The sequence below is a fragment of the Lissotriton vulgaris genome, chromosome 6 (assembly GCF_964263255.1).
Source record: "Lissotriton vulgaris chromosome 6, aLisVul1.2, whole genome shotgun sequence".
NCBI lineage: Eukaryota > Metazoa > Chordata > Amphibia > Caudata > Salamandridae > Lissotriton > Lissotriton vulgaris.
In genome coordinates, this window is record NC_141694.1 from 397,290,595 (window position 1) to 397,313,935 (window position 23,341).

Consider the following 23,341-nt stretch of genomic DNA (forward strand, 5'->3'; position numbering starts at 1 on the left):
CACGCTTTTGACAATTACTACTTTCCTAGTTACTTGCATCCTACCCAGTTTGAGGTCTGCATTTTTACAGCAGGAAAAGCAAGAACACAATGAACATGGCAACAATGATATGCACAGATCGGAGTTCCACCTGGGGAGTTAGGAGAATCAACTTGAGAACCATTCCTACTCAGGGACACCTGCAGTAGGGCGCACCAATCTTTACACATACCCCTTCCTCCATTGCAGTCATTAAGTCCAACACATATCAATGCTGCATCACCATGATGTGGATTGCTCTCAGTTCTTCTTTTGGCCAAATTAGGGCTGAGCTCAATGATGTTTATTATTTGAAGCATCTCCCACCTGGGTATTTGTAACCAGCGGGTGTTCACTTTTGTCTGTACTGTGAAGAAAGGTATATCCCTTCCTGCCGATACTTGTGTGTCTGCGAAAAGTCCGAATTTTTCTAGAATACTCTTGTTATGAGCCCAGCCAAAATAATCTGCAGACCTTTTTCACGAGCCTGATGCAGAGAGGTTGTCATCTTCCTTAGCAGGTACTGGTACAAATCCAACAGTTCTTCTCTGGGAATGACCAGAGGCGGGTAAGTATGGTAACTAGGGAACAAAGTCCGCACCATCCGTGGACGAACTGAGTATAGGCAAACTCGCCGCACTGCTGGTAGAAATCCATCAGCATCGAGGTGTCCCATTGAATATCCAGAATGTGCATTGTTAGAATTGGCTGTCTCTAGTTGGCAGAGGTATACACTTCTGACAAATAGGGACTCACCTCCTCTAGTCAGGGCAAGGGGATCACACACTTAGATAACCCCTGCTCACCCCCTTGGTAGCTTGGCAAAGCAGACAGGCTTATCTCAGAGGCAGTGCGTTAAGCATTTATGACCACATACAGTAATAAAGTGAATACACTACAAATGGACACGACACAGTAGTATTATAAAAATAAGGATTTTTATATAAGGCTTAGCACAAGACCAAATAACAACAAAAATATACCACAGTCTTAATAAATACTCTTGGAAGGAAAAATAATAGTTCAAGCGTAGTTTCTTCTTAGCACAAAGTCTTTAGTAAAAAAAGCAACTCTTCTTCTTTAAATCACAGTTCTTAGCAACAATGTAACCCACACGGGAGTCACACGACGTCGAGGCAAAGTTAATCCAAAGGTTCGGCGTCGAACGCAAGGAGCGCTACGTCGAGCCCGGAGTCGCACAGACCCCCACAACACAGTACCTTGGAAAAGCGAAGCACACGATGATCAGCGGCGTCGAGATGTCCGGCGTCGTGTCTTCGGGGTCGATCGGGCCTCGGAGTCGGGGCGATCTGCAGCGGCGTCAACAGATGTCAGGCAGGAGCAGCGCTCACGAGGCGAAGCAGGATAAGGCGTCGTCGTCGATGTCGATGATGATGTTGCAAGAGTGAGCAGCGCTCACGGCGTCGAGAGGGCTCGGAGTCGAAGCGATCAGCGGCGACTCAGACACGGGGTCACTTGGAGCTGGAGCCGAGCTCGCTACTCACTGGCGTCACTACTGGCGTCGATCGGGCCCGGCGGCCGGCGTCGAGGAAGCGGGACATTGGAGCCGTTACTCACGATGTCGGGCTGGATTCGGCAGCGTCCGTCGGCGTCGAGATTGCTGGTTTCTTCAGAGGTGCTGGACTTTCAGGTTCCAGCAACAAGCACTTTTTAGCAGATGATGAAGTCCTTTAGCCCTGTGACTTCAACGGGAGGCTGGCACTCTTCCAGCCCTTGGAGATTTTCTTTAGCAAAGCTTGAGAGTACACATGCAGTTCCTCTCTCCTTGTTCCTTGGCAAAAATAAAGAAGTGACTGCAGGATTCCCCCCAGCAAACAGCACTCTGGCAGAAGGGGTAGGCAAGTCCTTTGATCAGCAGGCTTCTTGTCCTTGGTTCAGGGTTCCTTGTCAGAATTGATGTAAAGTCTTGGTTCAGTGCTCCTTCTCTTATACCCTTTTTGGCTTTGATCCCTTTGTCCATGCAGGGGAATTCCCCTCATCCTGGGTTTGTTGTGGGTGTAGCCAGGCAGAGGCACCTGGCCTATTCAATGTGCAGGGCTGGGTCCTCAGACGCCCAGCAGGAGGTGGAGCCAGCATTGTCACTGGCAGGAGCAGAGCTATCAGTCGCCCGGCAGGAGGTGGAGCCAGCATTGTATCAGGCAGGGCAGGCTATCAGGAACTACTCTCCCCCTACTCTCAATGCAAATGCACCACTCACCCCACACTGACTCATTCAGAACTCTGGAGCCACCCAGCCCCTGTCACACACACACCAAACCAGCAGAAACCAGAAATAGTTAGACAAGAAAATAGCCACTTTCTAAAAGTGCTATTTTCAAACCCAGAGTCCGAAAACCATCCACACAAACGGATGCGTTATTAAACCCCGAGTTAAGGGATACCAAACTCGACATTGTACCATGTTCCCCGAGCCAGCTGGGATTATAGCATTAATAATACTGGCAGCCCATTCTAACTAATGGAGAGCAGGTAACCTCACAATAGTGAAAACGAATATGGCTGTAATTCACTATTAGGACATGACAACTTGGTCAGGCTTGTCCTACCTTATGCTTACAATGCACCCTGCCCTCGGGCCTACCATAGGGGTGACTAACATGAAGTTAAGGGAAGGTTTTGGGGACTGGCAAATAGGTGTACATGCGCAGTCTGCGTGACAGTACCAGACTGCACGTAGGTCTAGCAATGGCAGACCTTTAGACATACTTTTACTAGGCCGCTCTTGTGGGTGGCACAACATGTGCTGCAAGCCCACGAGCAGCATTTGTATTTACAATCCCTGGCACTCCTGGTGCACTAGACTAGGGACTGACAGTAAACCAAATAAGCCAAACATGGAATTCAATCAATACAGCAATTTTACATAGGGAGCACTTGCACTGTGGCACTGATCAGCAGTGGCACAGTGCCCAAAGCAATATACCAGCAAAAACATCGTAAACAGAGGAGGCAAACAGAAAAAAAATGGAGGAGAGACTCAGGCCAATGATGTCAGGTCTAACATGCATGATCAGGCTACAGCTCTCTTTCATGCCCAGGAGAAACATTCCATTACTCTGAAACACAAGGAATACAATATACGTTTCCGCACAATTAGGGGGTTGCCACTTTCCTTCTAGCCAGTTGTATCTACCCTCCTAAGTATTCCAGATTTCCTGACATAGGGTGGTCATGCTCTCCTTCAAACCTCCCCATGTGACTCATTCTTCTTTTTATCCTCGGGTTGGACAGCCCTACACAGGAACTACATGTCGGGGTCCACTTCTTGTTAATGAAGACCACGCCATATACGTGGAGGGCCACCCTTGCACCACAAATGTAAGTAGGAGCAGATGTGTTTTAATTAATTTGGGGCTTTTGCTACCTCCAAGAATCTCGTTTCTGCAGAGCATCTGGGCCAAACAGTATCCTCCCCTATTGTGCCCATACAGCGCATCCTGTCCAGCTCAATGTGGATATTGCTAGGCTCAGCAAAAAGGTATAGAACCGGTGGGTTGGTTTTGTATCAAGTCATATTCACTTCTACCCTGTGGGGTTCTACTTTGTTGGGTTGGATAGTTAGGAATAGATAAAAGTGAAGAAGGCATTTGCTTTTTGGGGGCTACCTCTTAGTGTAAATCAAGTCTGTCTGCACCTACTGCATGTGGTATCAGTAAACATGACCTGCCTGATGTCTGGGAGTCAACAGAGTTATGTTCTGAGTTAGGATACAATGTGTTGTGCAGGGGGACTAGGTGTAGTGCATGTGGGATGCTAATATTTGCTTTGGTGTCATTGTAAGTGACTTGAGAGAGATCCCTGTGCCATGCTCTGACAGTTTTTGGACTAAATCAATTTGGCCATGCAGTTATTTAGCAGTAAATAGGTGTGGCAACACCCAAAATAGACAGAGGGTACACAGAAGTGCAATAATACATAACCTGTTATTGAACATTGCAGGCCTTGGTATGGATCCAGAGTACGGATTCAGAGGAGGTGTCTGTGGTCGTCTGGGTTTCCCTTTTAATATTTCAAGAAAAATGTTAGAGGTGTAAGTTTGTAATCTTTTTTTTTGGAAATCTTTTTATTAAACCGTCTCCACATGAAGGTACAGTTCACAGAATCAATTGGAGTTACAATAACAGCAGGTTATACACAATACAGCGATACAGTTCACTGAAATTCACGGGGATGGGAGGTCATCATCATCAGCATCCTGGGGGGTTGCACATATATCTTCCCTTGATGCGTTCCAGGGGGCCCAAACCTTGGACCATTTGCGGGGACGACCCCAAGCCACATAGACTTTTTTCTCTCTCAACATCTAGATCTCGTTCGCAGGCTATGACAGTGGGCGGGTGTGGGGCTCACCAGAGCTGTGCGATATTCCTCTTGGCAATCATACAGCCAAGAGTGACCCATTTCGTATTGTAGGTGTTGGGGTTGGTAGGTTCCCAGATCTACTGCCAGCACTTCACTCATAACTGTATGAATTTTGTGCCAGTATTCTTGGATTTGCTCACAGTGCCATAGTATGTATATGAATGTGTCTGGTTGTGCACAACCCCTCCTACAAGAGTCGTCTGTCAGCCCACTCATGTGTACCAGTTGGGGACCAGTTATATCAGTTCTGTCGAGGATCTTTAGTTGCACCAGCCTGAGTCTCGCTGAGATGGCAACCATCTTAGGAGAGGAGACTGCTTCCTGTGTCATCGTCTAATTCTTTTTGGTCCTCAGTCAATTTGTCTCGCAATTTTAGTAGTGGGTTGTCGACGTTATTGATGAGCTTTCAATATGTTAAGGAAATGGCCTTGTCAGGCAGGTGGCCATCCAATAATCTGTCCTCCAGTGAGGAGGTGTCTGGCGTGGCAGAGCCCTTGGGGATAGCTGGGTAATACTCGAAATCTGCCAGAGCGTACTGAGTTTGTAGAGTGTAAAAGGGCTTTACTCCCTCAGCACACCACAGGTCTCTAACGTGGGAAATCCATATTAAGTCCCATCTATAAAATCCTTTTGAGTTCCCCATATATCCAAGTTTTTGTGAGTCCCACAGGGTTGTGCCCATCGTCAGTTTGTTGTGCCAACCGGTCGATTTAGTAGCAGAGTGCCAGATTTTAACTGTGTGGGCAGTGGGTCCGTGAGCAGATATTTATTTGGTGTGGAATAGAGCGCTCTCGAAAAGGTCCCCCCGGGTAAAAGCCAACGATCCATCAGGAACCCCAGGTTGTCAGGGTGTCCGTACGTGCAGTGGTTGATAGCTGTTAGGTGTGCCGCCCAGTAATATTTTTTAATATCGGGCAACCCGATTCCCCAATCATACCAGCCAAGTGTCCATTTTTTTATAGCTATGCGCGGCCTCCCTCCCCATAATAGGTCTCTAAGGAGCCCTCTGAGGTCTTTGAAGTAAGAGTTTGGGACAACGTCAGCTGGGTTCTACAGTGCGTATAGAAAGCGGGGCAAAGACATCATTTTAAATAGAGCAGCCTTGCCTAATAACGAGAGAGGGTGGGACCTCCAATGTGCAATGTCGCTTTTAAACCTTTGCAGTGGGGGAGTAGATTGCGGGCATAGCGAATCAAAGGGTCTAAGGATATATAAATACCCAGGTACTTGAAGCCTTCCGAGACCACAAGAATCGGGCAATTTCTGGGCAAAGGGGAAGGAGTTCCCCAAAGGATGTACAGGCGTGACTTTTGCCAATTGACTCGAAACACCGAGTATCACCCAAAAATATCCAATATGTCGAAAGCTGCTATTAGGGATCTCTTAGGGGACGTAAGATAAAGGAGAATATCCTCAGCGTACAGGGAAATCCGGTCTTCCCATTCCGCCGACCAGCGCATTCCGCGGATCATTGCATCTTTACGGATCCACGCCGCAAGATGTTCAAGGGCCAGAGCAAATAACAAGGGAGAAAGGGAGCATCCCTGGCGGGTTCCGTGGCTGAGTTCAAAGGGTTCAGACTTTCTGGTATTCACTACTACCTGAGCCAGTGGCGCACTGTACAACAGTTGTATCCAGAGGCAGAAATTTGGCCCAAAACCCATTTTGGCGAGAACTGCAAAGAGATAGGGCCATTCCAGTGTTTCGAAAGCCATGGTGGCATCTAGGGAGACCACGACGGCGTACTCTTGTATCGTCGGTACCCTGATTGGTCTGGATGGACTAAGCCGCCTATCACCTTGATCAGTCTGTTGGCAAGTACTTTCGCCAGAATTTTGGGTTCTGCATTCAGCAGCGATATGGGCCGATAGGAGGAACATTCCGTCCTGGGCTTCCCTTCTTTGTGGATAGTGACAATTGTTGCAATTCTCTGGTCACGTGCCAATGTTCCCTCCTTCAGACTATCCTCAAACATAGACTTCAGATAGGGGGCCAGTTTGTTTGGTCGAAGCTTTGTAGAGCTCAATCGGAATACCCTTTGGGCCCGAAGCTTTCCCCGAATGTAACGCTCTTATTGCCATAGCTATTTCGTCAGCAGTTAATATGCTTTCCATGAACGTGAAGTCTGAGTCTGATAGTCTCAGAAGAGTTATGTCTTTAATAAGATCAGTAAAGTCTGCTTCCGGGTACGGCGCCACCGAGCTATACACAGTTTGGAAGTTTGTTGCAAAGTGAATGGCTATGTCTTGGGGGTCCGTCACTGAGGAACCGTCAGCACTTCTGACCTCTGGCACGAGCCTGCTGGCCTGTTCCCTTTTGTCTAACCATGCGAGCAGTTTACCAGCCTTGTCGCCCCAGTCATTTATCCTTCCTAGCCTTTCTTGCCCCATTAGTGTGGCACAGTCAGTGACCAATGCCGGGTATTCTTTCTGTCGCAGGCGTGGGGAGTGGAGGGCTTCGGGCGTGGCATCTTAGGTGACATCCTGTTCCAGATGATATAACTCCTGTTCTATATCAGAGATTTCTCTCACCCTGTCTTTTTTGGAACCAGCTACCAAGGAGAGGGCCTGTCCTCGACCACCGTTTTAAAAGCTTCCCATAGTGTCTGGGGTGACTCCACTGGGTGTTCATTTTCCAAAAAATTGTTCTCTATGGTCTTTGTTAAGCCTTTCCGAATTTTGGTGTTCTTGAGGTACCAGGGGTTTATTGGGGCAACCCTCCCCACCTGTGTATGATCTAAAACTATATGGACCCATAATGGGTAATGGTCGGAGATACCTCTTGCCAGATGGCGGATTTCTTGTATACCTGTAACTTGCGAAGTATATCATCCAAGTGGGATAAACTGTTGTGTGCCCCTAAATGGAAGGTGTGTTGTATCTTATCGGGGTTATGTGACCTCCGGCCATCCATTAGTCGCTTTGCCTCTAGAAAGCTGGAAAACGCATGAGCGGCTTGAGGGGATGAACGAGGAGGGTGTCTATCTAAAGCGCCTGAGATGATTGATTTAAAATCGCCCCTGAGAACCATGTGTCTGTCGGGCAACTTCAAGAGTATAGCACTCAAGTCAGTGAAAGTTGCACCCTGAATCTCGGGGGGTGTGTATATTGACATAAAGGTGGTGGGTCTGCCCTCCCAAGAGCCCATAATTCCAACATATCTACCTCGGTTATCTATGTACGTAGAGGTGGGCAAAAAAGGAAACAATTTTTTCTGCATAATGCCTACTTCCCAGGAGCTAGAGGTTAAACCCGCATGTGCCACCATCGAATATCTCCACCTGGGCATTGCCTTACATGAGTTGCCAACAAGATGGGTTTCCTAGAGTAAAACAATGTCTGGCGATTGTCTCCTAATATACTGCAACACAACACTCCTCTTGATTTTGTCCCCCAACCCCTAAACATTCCAACTTAAGATTTTGAACTCCCTGTTGCATTGTACTCCCAGTTTAAGCTAGCCCAATCCCCTCTAATGGGGTAAAATGTATACTTTGAACCGTCGAGATAATACAAAAAAAAACATACAAAAAGAATAACAGTCCCTCCCAACTACCCCCCACAGTGCTCCCCTGTACTCCGGGCTTAGAACTGCCCATGTTATTTAAATGCAGAGTGCCTACCACCCAACTATTCTACTGAAAAGAAAGAACACACACGGGGAGGCTTCAGAACCGCATCGCCCCCCCCCCGCCTGCCATCACAGACTATCGATGCAGGGCATGTCCAATATTCAGGTCTCCAGACAGGAGAGTTCCCAGGGCATCAGTACAAGGTTCAATAGCAGCTTGGGCCAGGTGTAAATCGCTCAGAGTCTATGGCGGCTGAAGCAGTGTTTTGAAAATGGCAAAGGTTGTTTTCGCAAGAGATCACCACTGGATTCACTGGTCGGTGGAGTCCCGTTCCGGTGTGGGTCTAAGGCTGTCCAGTCAGTCAGATGCCAACTCAAGGAGGTCAAAGAAGCAGGTTTTCCCATCCAGTTCCACTTGCAGGTGTGCTGGGAAGAGCATGGCGTATTTGAAACCTCTTTCCCTTAGCCATCGCTTCACATCAATGAAGGAGCGTCGTCGCATCTGCACCGCTCGGGTGATGGCGGGGAAAAAGATGATCTCAGAGCTATCCACTTGGATTGGAGTAGCAACCCTTGCCGCCTGGAGGATTGTGTCTCTGTCTCTGTAGTTGAGCAGCCAGGACAGCATTGGACGAGGGGGGGCCCAGGCTTTGGGCGATCCCCAGGCACTCTATGGGCCCTCTCTACCACAAACAGTTTGGAAAAGCCCTTTGGTTGCAATTTTGTAGTGATCAGTTCAACAATGAACAGGTCAGCAGCTGGCCCTTCCAATTTCTTTGGCACGCCGGGAACGCAGATGTTATTGGGTCTCAGGCGTCCTTCATAATCATCCAGCTTGTCTTCCGTGTGCTTGCGAAATGATTGGAGCTCCCAGATATCCGTCTGGAGTTGTGAGGTGTCCTCCATCAGGCTGGGGGTGGTAATCTCTAACTATTTTACCTTCTCTCTGTATTTTGTGAGATCTTCTCTGATCAGCGTCACCTCCGAAGATAGAGTGTTGATAGACGTGCGGACCCCTATGATAGCTGCCATTAAGTCCTTCATCGTAGGCATGGTAGCGTCCTGCTCGGCTCCAGCATGCGATTTGTCGCTGGTCACCTTCTTCTCTGTGAGGTCCGCCTTTGGGCATGTAAATCCATCCAGTCTGCTTTGCTGAGACACCCGGAGCCCTTGGCGCCAGGCATAGCGAGGTCCCTACGATATTTCAAAATAGATACTCAGATGCAGTATTGGATGGAGTTGACTTTTGGCAAGTTCTCCTTGAGGTCTTTTGCCAAGTGCCAGCCTGTTGCATACAGAAGTAGAGGGTGCTAATTTAACTCCATCGTAGCCTGACGCGTGATGGGATTAGGAATCTGACTCAAGCAGTGGACAGGGGCACCAAGGGCATCAGCATCTGTGAGGGCGCCGCTAGCAGCTATCGTAGAGACCATCGCAGGTCAAGTCGGTCACGGAAAGTGACTCAGTCACAGGCCACCAGTGCGCCACTCAGTCCAGCCGTCACTCAGGTTCAGGACGTTGTCAGCTACTAAGCCCTCCTAACAGCTGAAGGCATCCACGGCAAGGCCGACTTATGTACCACTGGTGCGCCAAGGAGAGGTGAGGGAGCAGGGTAGATCTTCTCCCGTGGCCCAAAGCAGTCAAATGCAATGATGCAGATGGAACAGGAAGAACTCTCCAAATACACTCCTAATGCCCTCATATACCACACCTCAAGCACATTCAGTCATTGAGGCCCGATCTAGGAGGGCACAGAATACGGTCGGCCGCTTCAGCAACGGGTCTGCCCAGTCTCCCCAGAGATGCAGCTCACCCCCAGTGGCCTCCAGCAGGGCCTCATAGGCCTCCCTTTATCCCCACCACTGTAGATGCAATCGCGGGTTTACTGCGCGCGCTACATCCGAGAACGCAGTCAAATTCTAGAACCGGCCCATCTCAATGAAGGAAAAAGGTGGGGGCAGTCACTTGCGGGTACAGTGCAGCCCGCTCCGTCGTCTGCGGGGGCACTGCAGGTCTTCACCACAATGCCAACGTCGTGAAGCCTCAAAGCGCCCCGCAGTCCCAAAAGGCAGGAGTATCAACCGGGCGGGCCGCAGGGTTTCTCTGCTTACCTCCAGTCTTCGACCTGGGCCCCCGCACGAATTCCCGCGCACCAGCACTGTCACGTCCTGTCCGCTCGGGAGTCGCAGTTCCCTTCCGACGCTCCAGGTGAGTGCCTCAGTAACGCGGGGGCCCCCAGACAACCCCGGAGAAGCCCCGATGTTATTTTTCCATCCCCCCGAGGGTGGGGGAGGGGGTCACGCCTGCAAACTCAACTCCTCGGATGGCCACTGTAGCATTCAAGGCCCCGGCTTTTCCACCTGTAAGCCCGTTGTCATCAGTCAGCATAACTCCTGCCCACCTTCGTCGATTTCACCCGGGGGAGATTCATTCAGCGCCGCTTGTGCTCCCGTACTTAAGTCTGCATCTTCTGGTCGGATAGGTAGGCTGGATTAGTGTGGTAGGACTGGAGGGTGGCGGAGCAGCCCTAGGTTGCTGCCATGGTGGTTGCCGCTAAGCCACGCCTCTGTAAGTTTGTAATCTTGATTCATACACTTTGGCTTTATGATGAGGTGTTTAAGTGACTGCTGTGAGGTGGCGCACTTGGAGATTCTGTTGTAGAACTTGGTTAATTTTGTTAGTTCAGAAACATTACATGTGTGCCATAGTCAATGCTCTTTCCAAGGTTCACGTACTTGCTTTATGGGTGTGTTCTCCACACTCCAGTAGTCGCAATTTTAGTGAGGCATGGAAGGTGGCCTAGGTCAGGGTATCTTTTTGATAGTTTAAAATTATAGTTGGCTTATTGGTAATCAGTTGGATTAATCTCTTTATGGGCTGTTGAGTTCCCATGCCTTTGTACCATACTGAGGCCAAATACCGCTTGCAGAATTCTGTCAAGTGTCGGGCTGGGAGGAGCTTGTGGAGTTTCCCTCTGTGGAAACACAGTCAAATTCCACAGAGTTTCGTAAGCGACTGGAGTATCGCTGGGCAAGATAATTGTCCACATTTTTTCTCTCACTCATCTTCCTTTCTGCCATGCAAATAAGCCTAATAGAGGACCCATGCAGCCTTCCGTTATTAAAAGTGATGTCTTAATGAGAATGAAACCCTGCCGGAATCAATTACTGCTTCTACCGTTGTCTGTTTCTGCGCCAAAGCGGAGTTAATCCTTATTCACTGTTCACACGCCATGTAACAATAGAGGGTGTATCTACCACCTCAGCACCCAAGTTTGTGAATTAAATTATCTCACCACATCCATCCTCCCCAGTGTTAAACAAATCCCATTATTTATAGCATACCAAATGCTGTATGAAACAACTACTGCTACACAGATAGGTTTGTGTGCAGCTGTGCCCAGAAGTAAATGCTTTCACTTTGAATAAGCCATTATTTAAGTCAGCCAAGTAAAGATTAAACATTAGGGCAGCCAAAAAACATTCCTGCTTAAGCCCATGGGTTGTCTAGAAGATGATTTTTGTAGGGCGCCTTATTGGAGGAAACCTTGACTCTCACTCAGGACTTTACATTTCAAATCATGATGACTCTCAGCAGCATAGAGGCTATTGCCCAGTTGGGGAGCTTCTGCCACAACCTTGCTCTGTCAATTCTATCGAAGACGCTGGTGTTCTCAATGAAGGCTGCATAGAGAGTTAGTGCTTGATTTTTGTTTTCTGCTTTGATCAAGGGGGAGAGGATCACCAAAGTATCTTCTGTGCTACTGCCTTGTCTAAATCCTGACTATTTGATGGGTATTACAACATACAGATGATTCACAACTAGGCCTGGGTGGTGCACTTCGCTCCCTTTGTGGAGTTTGTGGTTTCTGCACTCTGTGCTCCGCAGAGCTTGCTGAGTGCAGGAAACTCTGCTCCCGTGGTGTAGTGGAGTTTTTTCCCCACTCGCGAACGATAAGTTTGCAAGCATGAGCTGCCGCTTGGGTAGAATTTCTATCTGAGCAGAAGGAAGACTAGCGCGAACAGCAATTTGCACTGCACTCCGCCAATTGCGGCTCAGCTGAATGTTTGTATAGCGTAGCGGAACTCCGAGAACCATGCCCTCAAGTGACCTATCTTTGAGCTAAATTAGTCTCAATAAAAGTTAACCTCTCTTAAGGAAATCCATTATCATCTGTGCACTCTGAACATTTTTAAGATTTTTTAGCACTATGTTCAAAAGCTAAAAAAAGCTGAGATCTTTATAGTAGTCTAAGCAGATATGGCAAAACCATTTAATAATAATTCTCTGGTCTGTAAATGAATATTTGGTTCTATTTCTCCTGTTCAAGGTTTGCACTCTAAAATTAAAATATGTAGGCCTAGGTTTCAAATTCCTTTATTTCGGCATAAATGCCATAAAAGAGTCACAACACAATTCATTACAATAAAATAAACATTTTGTCTAAAAAATTTAAATACATCATAAAAATACATTCCATAATACAAATACATCGAAGCACAACCGTTTGTAAAGTACCAAAGATCTTCCTGTAATTACTAAAGCATATTCTGATTCTTTTCTTAAGTATATGCTTCCTTTATAACTGTTGCCCCTTTTTTTTCCTTAGGAAAAAAATTGAGTGTAAGAATCGACTAACACTAAATATTATTGTTTGGGATTGTGTTTGTTTTAAGTAATCTCAGGGCCTGATTACATGATCTCAATCCTAACAATAAGCATAATGGTTTAATACATCTTCTTCTGGCCAGTGCAGAAGCAGGGCAGAAAAAGAAGATGTGAAACTCGTTTTCAATCTGGCTACAATCACACATAGAGCAAATTTCATCTGCCACTAAGGGTGGAACATTAGGCCTCCTTGACCAACGTGCCAAAGTTGTTTTAATCAAAAGATTCTCATATTGTAATTTTAAAAAGTAGGGTTTTGGCAAGTGGGGGCTCTATCTCATCAAGAAAGGTCTCAAATAGAGGCTCGTCCTTGAAACTGAGAACATTTGTTACTAAAGTTCCAGCATCCGAAGCATTTGCTGCCATATTGACCATAAAATACCAGAAGGCCCTTTTTAAAATCAGTTTTGAGTTAGACGGTAGATGTTCTGGGTTCTCCCAAAAGTGCTTTAAGCCTATTTTAATAAGCCAAATTTTAACATGTTTTAGCCATGGGATGGTTTTTGAGTTATCCAACCCCATGATTTCTTTTAGGCCATCTCTATAGTCGTGTAATTCGGGCACCCGCCACAGTCTAACCCATAACATCAGTGGGCGAATTATAGTGTAGTGGTCGGTTCTTTTGACATTTAAATCAAATTGAAGGGGCACTAGAGGAGTGCCTCTTGGGACCCTTACCAGGCTCCTCATAAAATTATTGTCTAAAACGCAAAAGGTGTCCTTAGACCCTGGTCCCCAAATTTCTGCACCATAGAAAGCTGCTGGTTGAACCTTGAATTTAAAGAGCTCAACTACCAGGGACACAGCTTTACTAGTACTCAAACTTTGTTTCCTGAGAATTGGCTTTACATTCTGAGTGAATGCCAGCTTACTTTTTTTCATTTGGGCTTTCCAGGAAAAGATGGAGTCTAAGGTAACCCCTAGGTATGAGAAATGTGAGACCGATTCTAATTTAACACAGTTCAGTGTTAGACAGCCTTTATTTGTTTTTGGTGGATTTAGGGCCATACATTTAGTCTTTTTCCCATTTATTTCCAATCCTTTCTTGCTACAATATTCGCTAAAAGAATTGAGTAGAGCCTGGAGGCCTTTCTTAGTTTGTGAAATCAAAATAGTGTCATCTGCAAATAATAATGGTGTTACCCTTTCTCCGTTCAGTTTTGGTGAATCATTTATACATCCCTCTAGATGTGCAGGGATGTCATTTACGAAAAGGGAAAAAAGTGTAGGGGCCAGTACGCAGCCTTGGCGAACGCCACGCTCGATGGGAATTTTTTGTGTTAATTCCCCACTTGGGCCCCATTGGATTTTTGCGAAGTTCCCTTCGTGCAGCTCTTTTATATGAACGAATAGACTACTTGGCAGCCCTACTACACTCAATGTTTTCCATAGAACATTGCGTGGCACTAGATCAAACGCTGCTCTCAGATCGACGAAAGCAACGTATAAATGTCCCTTTTTGATATGTACATATTTCCAATAAAGGCAACAGAATCTAAATATCTGATCTATTGTGCTTACTTTGCATCGGAACCCAGCCTGGAATTTGGTTAAAATTGTATTCTCCTCCATCCAATCATTGACACGAGTCAAGATATGTCGTGAGTAGATTTTCTGGAGAATGTCCATCAGGCTGATTGGCCGGTAATTAGAAGGGTCCATCCGATCCCCTTTTTTGAAGATGAAAACAATTTCAGCTCCCCTCCAACTTTCGGGGAAATCTAAGCTAAGGGATAACCTATTACACAGGTAGTTTATATATGGTGCCCATACTTTTAAATCATGTTTGTATAAGTCCCCAGGAATCCTATCTAAGCCTGGTGCTTTACCAGACTTTACTAGGTCAATTGCTAACTCAGTTTTGCCTAGTGTAAAATCTAGGCAATCAGTGGGGTGTTCAAAGCATGGGACATCCACATCAAATTGGGCATTATCATACTTTTTATAGAGGTTAGTAAAGTTGTTAACCCATGTTAGTTCGTCCAGATAGACGTCCTTGACCACTCTCCCTACATGGTTCCCATTAGCCACCAACCTCCAAAAACCTACACTGTCATTTGTTTAACAGCTAACAGCATGTCTGCCCATTTTTCTTCCTCCCAGGCTTTTTTTGAAGCCTTTTGGACTAGCTTGTAATTATTCCTTGCTATTTTTATGTCAGATAGTGTCTTAGATTTAATGGCTGATAAAAGCGCCCTTTTAGATTCCCTACAGAGTCTATCGTACCAAGGTTTACTATGGGACAGATTCTGTATCTTTTGTTGTTTTTTCTTGGGCATTTTAGTAACTAACATTTTTAAGTCTTTAAAAAAATTGTTGTGAAGTGACATAAAATAAGTAGAATTTTCCTCCTCTACCATTGAACCTATGTATGGACCAAAGGTCCCTGCAAAAAGTGTATATATCTCAGCGAGAATCTCGCCGTGGTCCAGTATAAGTGACCGTTTAAGTGCCCGTCTATTATTGCTGGCGTGTACCTCAACGCTGTCTCCATTGTTTGTGTCTGCTGATATCGGACGGACTACTCCCTGGAACAGAGAATCTTCTATTAAAAGGCTCAAGGGAAAGTGATCACTTTCTAACCTGTCCTTTACCTCGAGGTCTATAATACTCGACCAAATAGAGACAGAAACAATCACTTGATTCCGGTCTAGGAAAGACATGGCTTGGTAGTTTGGGCTGGACTGTTCCCATGAGGCACAGGGTGAAGGCTGATTTGCATATAGCCATTGTCTGACCTAGGGTGGTGTGGAGGGCAAAACAACGATGGATTTAGGCCCAGATCTTTGTACTGGGGTGAATGTAAGACATTGTTCTGCATTCTGTTCATCAACTGTGTTTTTTGCAATTTTCACCTGAGTGGGCTGGGTATGCTCAGATGTGAGTCCCAGGCTCTCCACATCACTGGAATCAAGCTATCCAGGCTGAAGAAGGCTGATAGCCAGAAACCGGTCCTTGGATGCTTGATTCCGGTCTAGGAAAGACATGGCTTGGTAGTTCGGGCTGGACTGTTCCCATGAGGCACAGGGTCAAGGCTGATTTGCATATAGCCATTGTCTGACCTAGGGTGGTGTGGAGTGCAAAGAAACAATGGATTTAGGCCCAGATCTTTGTACTGGGGTGAATGTAAGACATTGTTCTGCATTGTGTCCATCAACTGTGTTTTTTGCAATTTTCCTCCTGAAAACTTGCTGCATACAGCAGACTTACAATTGGTACCAAGCACGGTTGTATGGTTTTATTTTAGTGTCTATTAAAAGTAATAGCAATAAGATATAAGGTGTGAAATTCGAAGTAAAAACAAGTCATATCCTATTGGATGAAGACTTCCAGACCGGTAGAGGAACTTTGTAGCAGCTTTGTAATTTGTTTACTTAACCTCTGAGTAGGTATTGCATGCAAAACAACAAAAGAATAAAACATTCACTAATGAAACGTTTTGTAGCTCTCAAAAAACAATTAATTACAGTACAAGCGACAGCTTTCGTTTGGTTAAAGAAATGAGAGTTGGCAAAATCCAATGATGAGTAAAAAAAATAATCGCGTGCATGCATCACACGCAGAATTGCATGTTTTCACATGAAATTGTTATGTACCTGATGGTCTTTCCAGGATCAGCTTCTAACACCCATGTGCAATGAACATTGTTGTCATATGGTGCGGGGTATCCTGGAGAAAGAATTCTTCCAGATGCGACAGCGTGAACTCGCCCACCACATTCAGCTATAAATAAAGAAATACATTAGAAAACACATTTTGCTTCTATATTGTCAGCTGATACAATCACCTGTAAACATACTTCTCTGCGTATATATAAACACAACAAATAAAACATTAATTGCAGTATTTCAGTTTCACTGGCAGAAAAGAAGTGACATACATAAATTCACCTACTAATCTCTGAACCTCTTTTAATACATAAACATTAATGAACAGAGAAAGAGTAGTTAAAGCCATTATAAACATCTCACTATAAATGAAGTCATCCATAAACTACATTCTTTACATCAATATATATTTTTTACGTTCCTAAAACATTTGGGTCCGTTTATCAAAAAGTCTGAGAGAGCCTGTGTGTTCGAGTAACCTGTTAAGCATACAAATGTCTTGAAGCTGGCTGTGTGAACATGACGCAATGAGTCTGTAAAATCTAACAGGTGAAGCAATACGCTGTCTTCAGTAGTACAGATGATGAACTAGTTCATGATGGTAGACATCTGTGGGAGTTCTGGAGCCTGTCTAGGGGCACCGAGAAACCACCACCCCTGTTTCTCTGAAAAGAGAACCAAAACCTTCACGTCTCAAAATGTATGTTATTTATTTTATTGATTTGTTCGTTCAGCAATTGCCCAACAAACAATAAATGTAGGAACCGGGGTGGGGGTAAGTGACGAGGCAGCAATTTGGAGGCTTGCTTGCTTGTTGGAGACTTCTGCTCCGGCAAGGCCATATAGTGAAAGAGGCTAGCCTTCAAGCATCTTGTAAAATTACCACAAGTAAATGATGGCCTTGGTAATATTGCAAACTATTAAGTTGTGGACAGTTGTGCGAATTGCATTCTTTTTACTCTTGTTCGCCAGTGCTAGAAATGTATATCTGGGGGTGCACTTTTACACATGGTTGCGATGGCAGGAAGCCACCTATGGGATATGTTAAAGTCTACAAATATTTTCAATACATTAGTATAATAAAAGTTTTGTTGGATGTCAGTCACTCTATAGATCGGAAATCCCCTGAATATAAAAGTTATATATCAAGTGAACATCAAAAGTGTAAAAATGAATTCCAAAATGCTGACTCAGTGAGAAGAAGAGAATGTGCAGTATATAAGGTAAGGAATGCAGAGACTTGTGGTCCGCTTTCTTCAATAAAATACAAGAACTTAAATATAACATATTTGCACAACTTATAAAAAGTGTGTTAAATATTAACCAGGAATAATCCATTTTAGAAAAATGAAAGACGATTCATTCATGACATTTAGCACTGTAAGTTTTTTTTTTGCAGTTTTATAATGCGCAAACTTGACCCGAAGGCGCGCTTTACATGAGCACCAGTACAAGGACGTATTTATTTTTGGTAGGCACGGGGAGATTAAATGGTTTGCCCAGAATCACAGGATGCTGAGCCAACGCCGAGGCTCGAAGCAACTTCCCCAGCACCAAAGTCTGTAGCTCTAGCCGTAAAGCCACCATTTCTCCAAAGATTCGTCGACGACCATTTATGGTCTTTTAAAGACCTGTGAAGTACTCGGGTGCGGCTGCACTAAGACGGATGCCAGCCCGCAGCAGCGCAAAAACTGTGGGGCAGATTTATGTTGGACTTGCGCAACGTTTGCGTCACGCAACGGCGGCGTAAACGTGGCCCATCCCTGCGACCCATTTACAACGTGACGCATCTAGGCAGATGCGTCACGTTGTAAATCCCTGCGCCACATTTGGGCATTCCGGCGCAGGGTGGGCGTTCCGGGGCAGGTGCGCCTCGCAAAAGTGGCTGAGCGAAATCTACAAGATTTCACTCAGTCACTTTTAGGCCAATGCTGCGTCAAAACCCTGCGCCTGCTTGAAGCAGGTGTAAGGCTTGATGCAGGATTGGACAGATAGGGCACCCCCGAGCCAGGCTGGAGTTGCGCCACGCTTGCGACGCAACTCCAGCAATGCGCCACCTTTATGGCACAGATGCGTCATGCATCTGTGCCGTTTTTGCCCCATGATGCGCCGCATTGTAAATGCGGCGCACCATGGGTGGCGGAGCGGCGGCGCACAATAACTGGTGCATCCCTGGGGATGCACCAGTTATTGTAAATCTGCCCCTGCGTGTGTGCCCGGGACGCTGTCTCAGCTGGGCTGACACACACGAGGGAGGGGGGTGGGGTCAGAGAGATGAGCGGGCAGGGTTTTGTCTGAAGCCCTTTGAGTCAAACGCGCCTGACCGTGACAAATATATGTTCAACTGGTAATACGCTCAATCTGCATAGTGTGTTTCCTTTTGTTACTTTCTGTTTTGATCCTTTGAATTTCGTATTTTACGCAGATCGCGTCCTCAATAACTGCCACATTTTCTGGTAATATTGTGCGTCTCTGTACTTCCGGTGTAGCGACGGACTGTTAGTTGTAATCCAAAACATCAGACCTCAATTGTAGAGTAACTCAGATGAAAGGCTCAGATACATGTGTAGGAGGACCCTTTCTGTTGCATCGTCAGTTTTGAGATTATGGAAAAGGATCTTTGAGGCATATTATCAAGGGGGTTTATCTCCGCTTTTTTGGCTTAAAAAAGCAAGGAAAGCGGAGATAAAATTATCTCCCTATTACCTAGCTGTCGCTAACACCAGTTAGCGTCAGCTAGTAGGAGATAGTGACCATCTTGGGCCCCACTTTGCATGTCAGTGATATTTATCACTAATGAAATGCAAAGTGGGCGTGCCAAGATGTTAGCGACTGAAAACAGTCGCTAACATCGCTATCTCCTATTACCAACTTCTGGAGATATTCGCGGTAAGTGCGAATATCTCCAAAAGCTAACACCTGCCCTGAGCAGTTCTTAGCCATGTTATCCAATTGGAGGTGGATAACATGGCTAAGAGCATTAGCTAGCTAATGCATGAATATCAAGTCAAGTCAAGTCAAGAGATTTATATAGCGCGCTACATACCCATAAGGTCTCAAGGCGCTAGAGAAGGGGTGGGGAATTACTTGTCGAATATCCAAGTTTTAAGTTGTTTTCTGAATGCTAGGTGGTTTTGAGTAAGGCGAAGGTGAGTGGGAAGTGAGTTCCAGGTTTTAGCTGCCAGGTAGGAGAAGGATCTACCTCCCATGGTGGTTTTGTTGATGCGAGGTACAGTGGCAAGGGCTTGGTTGGAGGATCGTAGCTGGCGGGAGGGGGTGTAGAAGGACAGTCGTGTGTTGAGGCATTCGGGTCCAAGTTCGTAGAGTGCTTTGTGTGCGTGGGTTAGGAGGCGAAAGGTAATCCTCTTATTTACGGGGAGCCAGTGGAGGTTTTTCAGGTGACCAGAGATGTGTTCTTTACGCGGGATGTCTAGTATGAGCCTGGCTGAAGCGTTCTGGATGCGTTGGAGTTTTTTCTGGAGTTTTGCGGTGGTACCGGCGTATAGTGTGTTTCCGTAGTCCAGGCGGCTCGTAACCAGTGCGTGGGTGATCGCTTTTCTAGTTTCGGTGGGGATCCAGCAAAATGTTTTTTTGAGCATGCGAAGAATGTTGAAGCAAGATGATGAAACGGCGTTGACTTGTCTGGTCATCGAGAGTGAGGAGTCCAAGATGACGCCCAGGTTCCGTGCGTGGTCCGTCGGGATGGGTGCTTTTCCAAGGGCTTCTGGCCACCAAGAGTCATCCCAGGCGGAGGGGAGGTGCCTAGGATGAGGACTTCTGTTTTGTCTGAGTTCAGTTTCAGACGGCTGTGCTTCATCCACTCGGCTACTTCTTTCATTCCTTCGTGTAAGTTGGTTTTGGCGGTGTTAGGGTCTTTGGTGAGTGATAGGATCAGTTGAGTGTCATCCGCGTAGGAGATGATGTTGAGATTGTGTTGGCGAGCGATGGCCGCAAGGGGGCTCATGTATACGTTGAAGAGGGTGGGGCTGAGTGACGATCCTTGTGGCACGCCGCAGATGACTTCAGAGGCCTCTGACTTGAATGGTGGGAGGCGGACTCTCTGGGTTCTTCCGGTGAGGAACGAGGTGATACATTCCAGTGCTTTTCCTTGGATTCCTACGTTTCTGAGGCGCTGTAGAAGGGTGCTATGGCAGACTGTGTTGAAGGCAGCGGAGAGGTCGAGGAGGATGAGGGCGACTGTGTCTCCATTGTCCAGTAAAGTTCGAATGTCGTCTGTTGCTGCGATAAGTGCGGTGTCAGTGCTGTGTTTGGCTCGGAAGCCGGACTGTGAGGGGTCGAGGGATTTGTTGGTTTCGAGGAAGGAGGCGAGTTGGATGTTGACAGCTTTCTCGATGACTTTGGCCGGGAATGGAAGAAGCGAGATGGGGCGGTAGTTTTTGAGTTCGGTGGGGTCAGCTGTGGGTTTTTTCAGAAGGGCGCTGAGTTCTGCGTGTTTCCAGCTTTCCGGGAAGGTGGCGGCGTTGAGGGAGTGGTTGATGACATCTCGGAGGCATGGTGCTATGATGGAGTCTGCTTTGTTGAAGATGTGGTGAGGGCATGGGTCAGTTGGGGATCCTGAGTGGATGGAGTTCATCAGGCGGATGGTGTCCTCGGTGGAGATTAGGTTCCAGTCATTAAGGATGTTCAAGGGGGATGAAGGTCCTGCACAGGGTTGGGTTGGTTGGTCTTCGGGTCGGTTGTCGAAGCTGTTGTGGATGTCTGCGATTTTGTTGTGGAAGAAGGAAGCTAGGGAGTCGCAGAGGGCTTCAGAGGGAGTGATGTCGTTGGAGTTGGCTGATGGGTTGGTAAATTCTTTGACGATGTTGAATAATTCCTTGCTGTTGTGGGCGTTGTTATCTAGACGGTCTTTGAATGCGGCTTTCTTGGCAGACCGGATTAGTTGGTGGTGTATGCGGGTGGCGTTTTTGAAGGCGTCCCTGGTGCTGGTGTTTGGGTCTTTTTTCCAGGCCTTCTCGAGGGAGCGACAGTGTTTCTTTGATTTCTTAAGATCATCGTTGAACCAGGAGGCGTTTTTGCTGCCTGGTTTGCTTTGACGTTTTTTCAACGGTGCTAGGATGTCGGCGCTGTTGCATATCCATTGGGTGAGGTTAATGGCTGCTTGGTCGGGGTTTGAGGAGTGGACAGGGGGGTTTTGAAGAAGCGATGAGGAGATCTGGTCGATGGTGATTTTGTTCCAGTTTCTTTGCATGGTGGGTTGAGGATGGTTGTGGATTGTGGTCTTATTGTATGTGAAGTGAACGCAGCTGTGGTCCGTCCAGTGAAGAGCTGTGGTGTGACTGAAGGAGACATGTTTGCTGGAAGTGAAGATAGGGTCGAGTGTGTGACCTGCAATGTGGGAGGGGGTAGTGACCAGTTGTTTGAGTCCGAGGTTGGCAAGATTGTCCAGAAGGGTGGTGGCGCTGCTGTCGTTGTTCTTTTCCAGGTGAAAGTTGAGGTCTCCCAATAGAATGTAGTCCTCGGAGGGGAGGGCGTGTGGGGTGATAAAGTCAGTGATGTTGTCACTGAAATGTGCACGGGGTCCTGGAGGCCGGTAGAGGAGGGTGCCTCTGAGTGTGGTCTTGGGGTCGGTGTGGATCTGGAAGTGGAGGTGTTCGGCGCTGGCAAGTTTGACGTCAGAGCTGGTTGAGATGCGGATGGAGTTCTTATGGACGATAGCGATTCCTCCTCCTGTTTGCTCGATGCGGTCCTTACGGATGATCTTGTATCCTTCCGGGATGGCAATGGTGATGTCTGGGGCTGAAGAGGCATTCATCCATGTTTCTGTTAGGAAGGCGACGTCCGGTGAGATGGTGTCAAGTAGATTCCAGAGGTCGATGGCGTGTCTGTGGACCGAGCGGGTGTTGAGCAGGATGCATTTTAGGTGGTTGGTGTCAGGTCTCTGATTGGTGTTGGTGGATGAGGAGCTGGTTTTGGTGCCGTCGAACTTGCAGGAGTTGCAAGAGTAGGGTCCATGGGTGAGTCCAGGAGCGGCTTGGACGCAGTTGGGGGAGCGGCCGGGGTTAAGGGCTAGGAGGGTGGTGGCATCGTAAGTAATGCGGGAGGGCTGGGCAATGCGAGGGCCAGTGGGTCTGGCGCTGGGCGCGGTCCAGGCGCGGACGGGCGTAGACGGGCTTACCTTTGGCGCACCTTCGGCGCGACTGGGGCGCGATCGCTGCGCGTGAACGCTGCGCGGAAGCTCATCTGTCATATATGGATAGTGGAAAGGGGGAGGGGCGAGGGCGGCTCAGCTGGGAGGCGGGGCGGGCTCACGAGGACGAGGACAACAACAATATAAACAAAATGGCAGCGGGGGGAGGGCAGAGCACAGCGCCGGGGGTTATCGCGTTCTAAAGTTAAAGTGATTGCAGCGGAAGCAAAGCAAAGCAGCGCCCAGGGCAGTACAGAACAAATAAACTTTTGGGTGGAATGCAGATTGAAAAGCAGCACAAGGATACCAGGTCTCGGCAGGAAGACTGTGGAGCGACCTCTCAGCACAGCAGCGATGAAGGGTGACTTTTCAGCGATATTCATGCATTGCGGCCGATTTTTATCTCATTTGCGATAAACCTTGGTAATACCAAGGTTTATCTGCGATAAAAATCGCCGCAGCTCGGCGTTAATTTTTTCACACTAACCAAGCAATAGCGATAATTATCGCTATTGCTTGGCAATATGCCCCCTTATTTCCAATTCAAAGTGAATTTCATGCAGTTTAGAAAACTTCAAACTTGGTAGCCATGCCGCAGGACCAATGACGCAAAACGATGAAGTATATTAATTTTTAACATGTAATCAGATTAGATTTACCTATTTCAATTTTGATTCTTCCGAGTTGTAGGAACATGTCCTGAGTGCAGCCACCTAACTGAATTCATGGCGTACACATGAGGGAAAAAGAACAATTGTGAATAGTCGTTTTTAACACCTAGTTGGATCCAGAGGGGGGCACTTCACCATTGTTATGTGGTGTTGTGGTCTTCCTATGGCATTCTGCAAGCAGATGATACCTGAATGCTTTTGAAGGGGATTCAGCCGAACTCGTCAGTGATAAGGACAATTGATTTCTGAAAGGAGCTTGGTAGTCACCAGGCTGT

General features: G+C 46.9%; 1 protein-coding gene across 1 annotated transcript in view; it reads right to left on the reverse strand.

Annotated features, from left to right (window-relative positions):
* Positions 1 to 23,341, reverse strand: part of CSMD1 (CUB and Sushi multiple domains 1) — a 3,932,590-nt gene that overhangs the window by 1,586,042 nt on the left and 2,323,207 nt on the right. Inside the window, exon 25 of the mRNA XM_086925641.1 lies at positions 16,236 to 16,362. Within this exon, the coding sequence (XP_086781767.1) occupies positions 16,236 to 16,362 (127 nt within the window). The remainder of the gene's footprint in view (positions 1 to 16,235; positions 16,363 to 23,341) is intronic.